Here is a 10,982-nt window from a genome sequence, read left to right as displayed (position 1 = left end):
TAAATAAATAAATAAATAAATAAATAAATAAATACATTGAGTTGCTAGGTTATCAGGCAGGTGGCTCCACTTCTTTACCCCGTACTGTGGCGAGGGAGCCAGAGAAGTTTAGTTCCTTGAGGACCGTACAGCCTCGGGGGCACAACGGCCTGACGGGGGCGGGGGTGGTGGTGAAGGAAACAGAAGCGTGGTCCACGCATCTTGCTGACGTGACAGGTGACGGGCGCCAGCAGGGAGCAGTGGTTCTTCTCAGAGAAGGGGCTTCCATCACCCTTCATAGTAAGTAAGGTTAGCCGTTGAGGTGTTGAGCCGCGGCCCTCCTGGCTGACTCATGTATTTAGCTAATGATTGGGCGCTCGGGGGAGTCTCTCTGGATTGTACGAGGAATTTAACCGGCGCTTGAATCAGCTCTCAGGCCTTCAGTCCTGCTCCAAGGAATCGCAGCGCAGCACAAAGGAGCAAGCGAGTTAGAGGACCTTCACTCACCCAGCGCCCGCGAGGTCAGATCTGTAGAAGCCCACAGACCTCGATTGTATCAGAGCGGGACCCGGTGAGGTGGCTCTTTCCAGTCACGGCGAAAGCAACTGGGCGGGAGCAGAAGCAGGCCGGGCTCCCCCACGAGGTGCTCAGGGTGCTGAGAGCCCCACGGTTAGCAGAGGTCTCCCCGCTCTGGCCGCTCGGTAAGGCTGCAGCAGCTCTGCCCTTCCGTGCCGCTGTCGGGCTGGCGTTGAAGAGACACTGCTCCCTTCTGCCTGCTGCCGTCTCACGTGACCTCAGTGCTGTGGCGTGTTTGCGTCCCGCTGCGCTGCCCGCTGTAGACGGCTGTGTTTCTTTCCTGCGTGGTCGCCTCCCAGGGCTGATGATGTAGGCAGTGCTTGGATTTTATGAGCACGACTGTTAAGTCATTATATCCAGGTCAGTTAGGAAATTTATGAAATGTGCACATTCTAATTCGGCCTGTTTCAAGCAAATTCAAAAGTTGCTGCTCTTTATTATTTTTTGGCTGGTGTCATGGGCTGATCATTTGATCTGGCTTAGACACAAAGCTTTCTTTATAGATTATATATCTTGACTGTAATTGTATATAATAAGAATAGTGCCTGTAGCTGCAGAGAATAAAACTCTTTTCTTAACATAATGTTCTCTTCTGCAGCGCAGTACACGTACTTAACTACTCTTATATAAACCAGCTTCAGGAGTTGGATCCAGTCCCTCATACGCACTAGTGTGAGTTCTGTGGCAAATCAGCTTCAACTTGTTCTCATTTATTTAAAGCGAGACACATGTATTTAAGTGGTTTTTCACAATTATTTTGCTAAGTAGTGCAGAGTGTTTTGCGACATGGCAGGTGTTGTCCATTTCCTAAGCGGCTCCGAGGAGTCGTGTGTGTCAGGACACGGCGCTGCCGGCGTTTGGTTCTCAGAGGAGTGGCCTGTGTTGGCTCAGCTCGCACGACTGCGTTTACATTTCCAGTGTGAAGTGCCAGAGGGGGGCCTGGTGCCCAAGTCCCTGTACAGGACCGCGGAGGAGCTGGAGAACGAAGACCTCAAGCTCTGGACCGAAACCATCTACCAGTCCGCGAGCGTTTTCAAAGGGGCCCCGCACGAGGTAGGTGCCAGGACGAAGCCACGGGGGCCAGGCCCCCCTCCCACCGAGGTGCTTCTGTGGGTCTCCCCAGCGGGGTGTAGTTTAGGAGAATCAGATGCTTCTCTCTGGCCTTGGCCTTTAGGTTGTGTTGACGCAGGAGGGCAGGCCTCTCGGGGGGCAGGGTGGCTGCCCTGGGTCAGCGCGCCCGGAAGGAGGGTAGGCAGCTCGCCGTCCAGTTCACCCGGGAGCCTGGACACACGGGCACGTAGCAGGTCTCCCCGTGGCAAGATCTGTAACTCTTCGGTTTAATGTACTCAGTGATCAGGACCAGTCACGTCTTCTGTTTTTTTCTGGACTGGATTTGGTTATGTATTACCTTTAAGGAATTTGCCCGTTTTTATAAATCTGATGGAGTGAGGAGAAACTAGCACGTGTGTTTTCTCTCCTTGCTGTCACGTGGTGGTGCAGAAGCAAGAGTGTGCCTGTGTTTTCACACGCGTGTGTGCTGTGGCGTCATGAGGGACTCAGCACTGACTGGCCCTTCCTGGACTTCGGGCTGAGGTTTGTGGCTCAGGATCGTGGGAGGGGTGGCACCTGGCACGGAGAGGCCGCTCAGCGGGCTGGGCTGCTGGCCGGGTGGACACTGGTGGCCGGGAGCTGACGCCGAACCGCTTCCTCCGTCCTCCTGGCCGGAGCGTGTCCCGCACGGCCCACCCGTGCCTCGTGGGGCAAGTGGACACGGGGCTGTGGTTTGAGCGAGCAAAAAAGACAGGTTCGATGTGCCTTATTCACAGCCTCTGTAGGGGGAGGCCGACTGTGTCTTGAGGAGTATTTGTAGCAGTTTTTTCTCTGGAGGCCGGCAGGCGCGAGGAGGCCAAGTTCTTTCCTTAGGCCGTGGGTGCGCTCATCCGGGGTAGAGAACTCAGCGGTGTGATGTGTTCTCTTGAGTCACCGGGTATCTGTGCAAGTGTTTCTACATCAAAACTGAAACTTCAGTTCTGCTTTGGGGGTTCAGTAAAGCACAAATCGAGGATGGCGGTCCCATGAAATGAGGACTGAATTCCTCGTCCCCGCTGTGAATGCAGGAGCCAGGGTGCCGGTCCGCAGAGGGGCTGGCGTCCAAGGGAGCTCTGCCCTCAGAGCCACTTCGGTGTCGTTGGTGCCACCGCTGTGCTTAGATGCAGCTCTTGCGCTTATGGAATCCGCTCTTTAGGGGAAGTCTGTGTGGGTCTGTCAGCGGTGAGAAGTGGCCGCGGTGGGACCAAAAGGGCTGCTTGACGAGAAGCAAAGCTCTCGCACGCCTCCCGGCAGGCTCAGCGGGCAGGCCTCCAGGGCAGGGTGGGGCGCGGGGCCTGGCTCCTGCTGGAATTCTTTAGTGAATACATAACTTTTACAGCTGGTGTTAATTCTCACATCCCTCCCACAGTAATCTTTTGAAACTATAACTTTGATCATTCCCTGCGGGGAAGCTGTATGGGCGCCGCATGGAATTCAGCTTTTAGGTTGGCACTCGACACCCGGGGCACTTCCCCACCCCCGGGCCACGTGGCGCCCTCTTCCCACCCGGCCCAGCGGCCACGGGCAGAGGCCACTCAGCGTGCGCTCGCGTCCCCCCCCCCCCCCCCCACCGCTTGGATGCTTCCTTCCCGTCCCTCCTGGGCTCTTCGGCCCAGCGGCCACGGGCAGAGGCCACTCAGCGTGCGCTCGCGTCCCCCCCCCCCCCCACCGCTTGGATGCTTCCTTCCCGTCCCTCCTGGGCTCTTCTGCGACCTGTGCCCTTCCTCCCAGAGCAACCCACGGAACCCCTTCTGTGGTGTCTAGCGTTATTTCTGTTTTGTATTAAGACACTTTTTACAGCCAGGACTGGGTGTTTTAAAGCACTCAGGGAATTGAGCGGAAGCGTGGACCATAGGTGTAGCTGACAGCACAGAGCCTGGCCCCGACGTGTAGCAGGAGCAGTTCTGCAAAAGAACGAAAAGAGCGAGCAGAGGCCTGGGAGGGGCGGTGAGGAGTCTGAGTGAGGAGGGTCGGCCGTGCGCGCCCCCTAGCCGGGGGAAGGCTGCCGGGGGACCTGCCGCCGCGGCGTCGGCTCAGAGGCCCGTGCTTATTTTGGTGGGTTGATGCAACCTCTTTTTCCAGATTCTCATTCAGATTGTGGATGCCTCTTCGGTGATCACTTGGGATTTTGATGTGTGCAAAGGGGACATCATCTTTAACATCTATCACTCCAAGAGGTCGCCGCAGCCACCCAAAAAGGACTCCCTGGGGGCACACAGCATCACTTCCCCAGGAGGGAACAACGTGCAGCTGATAGACAGAATCTGGCAGCTGGGCCGTGACTACAGCATGGTGGAGTCACCTCTGATCTGCAAAGAAGGGGAAAGTGTGCAGGTGAGGTCTCCCGGGAGTCCCCACAGCTTGGCTCTTCTGTCTGGAGAAGGGAGTCCTGCTTCGGCCCCGTCCTGCGTCTGTAGACAGGCAGCTCAGTGTGTCCTCTTAGCTACGGTTAGAGTCACTCAAGAAGCCGAGTGAATCCCAGAAGAACCTAGAGCTCAGCAGAATCCATTACTTGTATCTAAAGTCATGAACTATTTCTGGAAGTATTTTCACAAAAGCGACCTGGAAGAAAGGAAAAGGCATCCGGTGCACGTACAAAGCTGGGATTGAGAAGGCTTCTGCTAAGACGGCCTTTGACCTGGAGGCATTCTTCTCTTCAAGGAAAAGCACCCCGAATAGAAGTGAGAGAAACAAGTAATTAGGGAACTATTAAGTCTCATTACTAAGCATCCTAATTTATTTTAAATGCTCTGTCAGCTCCTTTAAAATTTTGGCTAGTTATTCTGAGTGCCTGAGCTCAGAATGGTAGCTCTCGGGTGCTTCTGGCCTTCATAATAGATGCATAATTTTGCTGTCTTTACGGTTTTCAGGGATAAGCCTGTCAGTGTTTTGGTGGTCGTAGAAGCAGAGTAAAAGAGAGTATTTTATTCAGTTTTTAAAATAATGAACATTTTAATCTGTATCACAGTCTTTAGTTCCAGAATTAAGGGAGAAAGTAGTTTTCACAGATGGGCATTCTACTTTAGATTGCCGTCCTTTTAACCCAGAATACACCGGTAAGGTCATTGGAAGCACATCAGAGAGAGCATTGCCTGGTCCACGTGGCCTTTTTTGACCCCAGGCCCTCAGGGGAGAGCAGAGGACCCCCGGGCGCTCCCACCCCGCGGGCGCCTGCTTCCTCCTCCCGAGGCGGAGTCCTGGGGGCGGACAGCCTCTGAGGGTCCCTCCCGTGGCCTCCCCAGCGCCTGGCAGAGGCCTGGCTGCAGGGCCGACACCCGGGAGGCAGCGTGGGATGGACCCCGATCTTGAATCAGGGCAGCCAGTCCTTCCCCCGTCGAGATGGTCAGTAATCGGTGTTGGATCCGAGTGGACCCGGTCTCCTGGCATTTGTCAGACCCGTTGTGGGAGGGCACGGGAAGCAGGTCCTCTCAGCTGGTGCCGCCTGACTCGTTCCAGGGCTCCCACGTGACACGGTGGCCGGGCTTCTACATCCTGCAGTGGAAGTTCCACAGCATGCCGGCCTGTGCCGCCACCAGCCTGCCCCGCATGGACGACGTGCTGGCCTCCCTGCAGGTCTCTTCCCACAAGTGCAAAGTGATGTACTACACCGAAGTGATCGGGTCCGAGGACTTCCGGTGCGTGAGGCCGGGGTGCAGACCGGGGCGGCCTCCGGGCCACCCGTCGCTGGCAGTTCACGGCGTTATCAGTGTGGGAGGGTGGTGGGGGGCTGTGTCCCCCTGGGCCCCGCACGGCCGGCCCGGCTCTGGGGGGCGCTGCGGGGAAGCGGGCTGGGATCGGCCAGGAAGGCGTTGGGCGGCCGCGGTGGGGTCCTCACACCCGCCCTCCCCGTGCTTCTTGCAGAGGCTCCATGACCAGCCTGGAGTCCAGCCACAGCGGGTTCTCCCAGCTCAGCGCTGCCACCACCTCGTCCAGCCAGTCCCACTCCAGCTCCATGGTCTCCAGGTAGTGCCCAGTGCGCAGAGGGGACGGCCCACCGCCTCGGGCCGCCGCCCGCCCAGCAGCCACGTTGCGCGGACTCCTCTGGCCCTCTAGGTAGCACGTAGCTCTCCAGGTGGTAAACGTAGTCACTGATCCCGAAACGATCTCGACAGGTAGTTGTAACTCTAACTCAATAGCCATAGGTTTTGTATACAGTGTGCACAGAATCCAACCAGAGCACAAGGGCTCTCTCTTCAAAGAAAAGTCGTTTGTATACCAAGTAAGCGCCTCCACACCATCCCTTAGTGGATGAGCTCCCCACCACCCGTCAGAGGTGACCCACCTTCCTCCGCGGAGCAGAAGCTGCCAACCTGCCCCCGCCCCGCGTCCGGCCCTCACCTCCTCCCTGCCCGTGGTCGACGCGGCCCGAGGATTGAGTGACTGCCCCCAGGCTCCTTCTCCTCCGAGCAGACGCCGCTAATCAGAAGAACTCAGAGGGAGCCTGTGGGCACCCGGGCCCGGCTCCGGGGCCAGACGGACCCACTGTTGTAAAGGGGGTCTGGGGGGGTCCGGGGCTCTCGCGGACTCCCCACAATGCCAGGAAGAACACCGCCATCATTAAACATTATTTTCTCTTTCCTCCTTTCAAACCTTTTGGTACTTTGAGAGCAGGCTTCCTCTGTCCATGAACTTGGGCCGAGGGCGTCCTCTCCCTTCCTCCCGGTGTGTTGCTCTTCCTACCTGCACGCATTAGGTCTGAACTCATTCTAGATTGGCCTCCCCTGGGCCCCTCACGGCTTGGTAGCATCAGAGCCCAAATGGTTCCTCTAGTCACTAGAAGGGTACTTCGGAGACAGTGAGTCCCATCTGCCGTTTTGAAGCTGTCCTGTGTTCACTGTGTGGCCATGGCAGGACAGCCTGTGGCCTGGGGGAGCCCTGCTTCTTTGTGACAGGAAATTGTGGGCGTGTGTGTGCCTGCAGGCATGTGTGTCTCGGGGTGGGTGTGTGTCAGCGGGGGACGGGGCGAGTAAAAACTTAGTTCAAGTAATGAAGGGTTCAGTTGCATAGAAGCAGGTCAGATTGTGAGGTTGGTCTGCTTTTTACTTTTTCTTTTTGATTCCAAATACCAAGCCTGGTCTACCTTTTATTGGCCCTCGTTTTCTCGGCTTGTTATGGGAAAAGCAGGTTCTTCGCGAATCTGTCCAGTTGTTGCCTTGGGTCAGTCTCCGTGGTGAAGGAGGACGTGTGCCGTGGTGGGTACGTGGCGGAGGCTGTGCTGTTCAGGATCTGGGCCAAAAGCCAGGTGGCCATCATCAGCGTGTGACGGGCACGGAAACCCTGAGTCGCGTTGTTGTGAACCTGCCCTGGAGGTGTTAGGCGGGTGCCGCGTGGCGGGAGAGCTGTGTGGACGAGTGTGTGCCCGCGGGGAGGTGTCTGGAGGGCTCGGGAGAAGCGGAGCAGCCCTCCCGGGCAGCGGTACTCGGTGGCTGCCTGCACGCTGAGGACGTTCCTGGGCTTCTCCCAGGGCTGCCGGCCCATCCGGAGCACAGCTGTGCGTTTCCTTCACAAGAGAAGCTCACCGTTGGCACCTAAAGGCTTGTTTCCGGAAAGCACAGTAGGGTTAGTTAGTGTATCCGTGCTGCTTCCTGTTTCCAAATTCTCAGGACCTGAAGACGGTCCCGTCTCTCTCCTTCTCTCTTTCTCTGTGTCTCAGATGGCGATTTTGCTGACAGCTGCCAAGAAAACACTTCACTCGACAGTCCACATCAGCCCAGGGGCGCTAATAGAACTATCTGAATTGCAGCCACCCCTCCCCCAGTCTGAAGAGCAGCTCTTTTTGAGCTGACTCAGAAGTGGCACTGTTTTTTATCCCCAAAGAGTTGAATGCATCCTTAAGCATTCACAGCACATCACTGCACAAATACTTACAGGGTTACTCCTGAGTACCCATCGCCCTGTCCTCCTTGGAAGGGGGCTGTGAGGCAGGTAGACTTCGATCGCGCAGTTTATCGTGACTCTACTTCAGTGCCCTGCACTCTTTTTAAAATGCTGCTGTCATTTCACCTGTTTTCAGCACTAATGATCCTTTTGGTTTCCCCTCTATTACTAGTGTCTTAATTAACTGTCTTTCTTAATTTCATTATTTACGTATCAAATTCTGTAAATGTTTTGTAAACATATTACCTCACTCTTGGTAATACAATACTGATAGTCTTTAAAAGATTTTTTTATTGTTATCAATAATAAATGTGAACTGTTTAAAAAAAAGAATGTCTTTTTCTTACTGTGAATCGGCAGTCTCCCTTGAAGAGTGTGACATCCTTAGGAGACTTTAGAGATTGAAGGAAGGGGAGATTCTGGAGCCAGAGGACTGGTGTTCCAGAAGCTCGGGAACAGTGGCTAGCTTGTGAGGGGCCATTGTACACTGTCCTGCACACACATCGCAGCTGTGGGCTGCCGATTCCTCAGGAGTGCGGAGCCCGGTACTTACAGCTCCCTCCCTCCCGGAAGAGAACAGGCTGTAGTTTTCCTTGAACTCCATGAGGTCAAACAGGACTCAGCCACGACGCAATGTTTCTTTAGTAACGAAATGGGTCCTTCCATCAGGTGGCCAGTGTGGACCTTCAGAAACCTGGGCCGCCTTGTCCCCGGCTCCTGCAGTTGGGCCTGCCGGGGTGGGGTGCCGCAGATGCAGGAGCAGTGCCTACCCCGTCAGGAGCCTTGAGGGCCCGTCCTTGGTGGCAGCGGCCGTGGGACCGGCCCGGCCGCGGGGCGGGAGCAGGTGACGCCTGCATGTGCCCCCATGCCCGCGGCCCGGCCTGGGTTGTGAGCCCGCCCCCCGGCAGTCGAGACAGGAGACGGGCTTCAGTCCTCCCTCAAGAGCACCTGCAGGACGTGCAACTGATGACTCAGCTGGCCTGTCCCCGAGGGAAGGGAAAGGCTTTTTCCACGAATTCCTTCGAGCTCTGCCATCTCCTGGGCGCACTTTACCAAGCCTTTGGTTTAGCGTCAGGTTCTCACAGTGGTGGCCAGAGCAACATGAAATCAGGTGAGGCTGTGAGCACCTGTCCCCCGCTGCCCGTCTCTGACTGTCTCAGGGCCACAGTGAAACGGGGCATCCTGACAGTGGGCTTCCGGTTTTTGTACCGGGCCACCAAGCTGTAACATGTTATTGATCCGTAAGTGTGTCGTTCCCTTTAGCACCAGGTCTCATCAGACGTCGACAGAGCCTAACCACAGGCTGCATTGCAGTCCTGAGTCGTGGCAGGGGTGTTCTCGGTAAAGTGTCGGTGTGAAACAAACCAATGAATCAGTTTTGTTTGAAAAGTTAGGGCTTTGGAAAGCAGGGGATTCTGGGAAGATTTTAGTGTCATCCCCACATGAAAACAGAAAGACCGGATGTGGAACCTGAAACCTACATACAACTGACTTGTACCCTAGAAAATGGTTAAATGGCAAAGCTTATGATATATATTCTCCACAGTTAAAAAAAAAAAAAACAAACTATGGACATAATTTACAACAAAGCTAGGGGATAAGGTATCCTCATCAGCCCCAAATAGAGGCACAAACCAGCTATAGTCACAAGACATGTTAAACAATGGAGTGTCTGGGAATTCCCTGGCGGTCCAGTGGTTAGGACTCCGTGCTTCCACTGCAGGGGGCACGGGTTCTATCCCTGGTTGGGGAACTAAGATCTCCCAAGCCATGAGGCGCAGCCAAAAAAAATGAGGGGAGAGTGGGGACGGCATATGCAAGAAATTAACATGGTTATTCTGAGCGTCTTGGTGTGTAATATATGTGTGGGGGGGTACACACACATACACATACATAGACACACATAGGTCACATACTAAGAATAACCATGTTGATGTATATATGTGTGGATACGTATATAACATGTTTGTGTGTGTATATATGTGTGTGTATACAGGTATAGCCTGGTTTTCCAGAGTTCGTCTTACACCATTTTGCTTTTATGAAAGACCTACATTAATACCCATTTTCGGTAACAACTCCGAAGAGGATTTTTGCGTTCATGAAGTAAGGCAGAGAGTGAAAATAGCATTCAGTGTTGGTTTTGCATGGGATGGAATGGGAGGCGTGGGGCAGTTCTTATTCACTGAGTCGCAGATTCGACATGTGTGCTCTTCCACGTCTGTGTTTTATCTTACAATAGAAAGGTTTTTTGTTTTTTGTTTTAGTTAGGGCTTGAAGTGGGTTAGTTTGCCTTCAAGGAAAGTAACGCAGGTTCTTGAATTGGGAGTTTCCTTCTTTTACCCAAATCACCAGGTGGGGACTGCTGGCACCTATGGCCCAGGCACTGTGGCCGGGGACGTACCCTGCAGTAGCTAGTGTTCGATCCTGCGTTTGTTGTGTCTGTGCCCAGGACAGCAAAGCAGAGTTACCCAGCTGGTGACAAGTGACAGCAAGGCTCCTGCAGTTCTCCAGCAGAAAATCTGAGGCCAGTCCCTTTAAAGCTCTGCCCCTTCCCATGTGCTGCCCGTGACCCGTCCTTTCTCTTCCTTCAAATAGAAGCAACTAGACTGTTTCCCACTCTGACCTTGCCTTTGGGTTTAAGAGCTCGGTCAGTCACCAGGACCCAGTTTGACAGCGACAGAGAGCCAACTACGAGCCCTGGGAGATTCAAATTACTGAGCCTCTGTGCACCAGCCCCAAACCACTCTGTGTCAAAGTGAGACACAAGCACAGAGGGTTTCTGGGCTATTTCTGGGAACCAAAGAGGGGCAAGTGCCTGGCTGCAGAAAGGAGGACCCTCTCAGCTCCACCTGTAGAGCCTTACAGATTTCCATGGAATTGTCTGCCTGCCAAGTCCTTCTCCTTCCCTTTTGCAAGGCTGGTCTACACTCTAGATCTGAGTCCCTGGGGCTACAGCCAGATAGTGAAACCCAACCTCAGCCCCCAGGTAGAGCCCCTTTCCAGCCGGCTGCAGGTGGTCACGGCTCCGTCCAGGGAATTGCCTCCGCGGGCGCCACCTTGTGGCCGCATGGGAGATGCGCATCCCGGTCGCCGAGCTGGGGCGATGAGCGTGTCATTGCTCCTTTCAGCTCTGCCGCTGGAGTCCGAGCCATGGGAGCAAAGTCTCCAGCCCACATGTCTACCGCAATCTTACCTTGGGAGGGGTGTGATGGTTAATTTTGTGTGGCAATTTGGTTGGGCCATGGGCCAGATATTTGGTCAAACTAAGGTTCTGAGTGTGTCTGTGAGGGTGTTTTGTTTTTTGTGTGTTTTTTTAAAATAAATTTATTTTTGGCTGCATTGGGTCTTCGTTGCTGCACGTGGGCTTTCTCTAGTTGCGGCGAGCAGGGGCTACTCTTTGTTGCGGTGCACAGGCTTCTCACCGTGGTGGCTTCTCTTGTTGTGGAGCACGGGCTCTA

General features: G+C 54.7%; 1 protein-coding gene across 1 annotated transcript; it reads left to right on the top strand.

The window, feature by feature from the left end:
- The first annotated feature begins 1,461 nt into the window (after window positions 1–1,461).
- Window positions 1,462–7,785, top strand: LOC114485026 (SEC14-like protein 1). Its single transcript, XM_028485221.2, has 4 exons — window positions 1,462–1,608; window positions 3,727–3,978; window positions 5,101–5,279; window positions 5,506–7,785. Exons 2-4 carry the CDS (start codon window positions 3,934–3,936, stop codon window positions 5,609–5,611), a joined length of 330 nt encoding a protein of 109 aa, XP_028341022.1. The 5' UTR covers window positions 1,462–1,608; window positions 3,727–3,933; the 3' UTR covers window positions 5,612–7,785.
- The last annotated feature ends 3,197 nt before the right edge of the window (window positions 7,786–10,982 follow it).

Source organism: Physeter macrocephalus, unplaced genomic scaffold (genome assembly GCF_002837175.3).
Source record: "Physeter macrocephalus isolate SW-GA unplaced genomic scaffold, ASM283717v5 random_324, whole genome shotgun sequence".
NCBI classification, from domain to species: Eukaryota; Metazoa; Chordata; class Mammalia; order Artiodactyla; family Physeteridae; genus Physeter; species Physeter macrocephalus.
The sequence above is the reverse complement of the archived record's forward strand: the minus strand, read 5'-3'. Positions and strand labels throughout refer to the sequence as shown.

Coding starts and splice junctions, on each gene's coding strand:
- LOC114485026 (XM_028485221.2), top strand. CDS start 3,934: ATGGTGGAGTCACCTCTGATCTGCAAAGAAGGGGAAAGTGTGCAG. Junction 3,979..5,100: donor AAGAAGGGGAAAGTGTGCAG/GTGAGGTCTCCC, acceptor GACTCGTTCCAG/GGCTCCCACGTGACACGGTG. Junction 5,280..5,505: donor ATCGGGTCCGAGGACTTCCG/GTGCGTGAGGCC, acceptor TGCTTCTTGCAG/AGGCTCCATGACCAGCCTGG.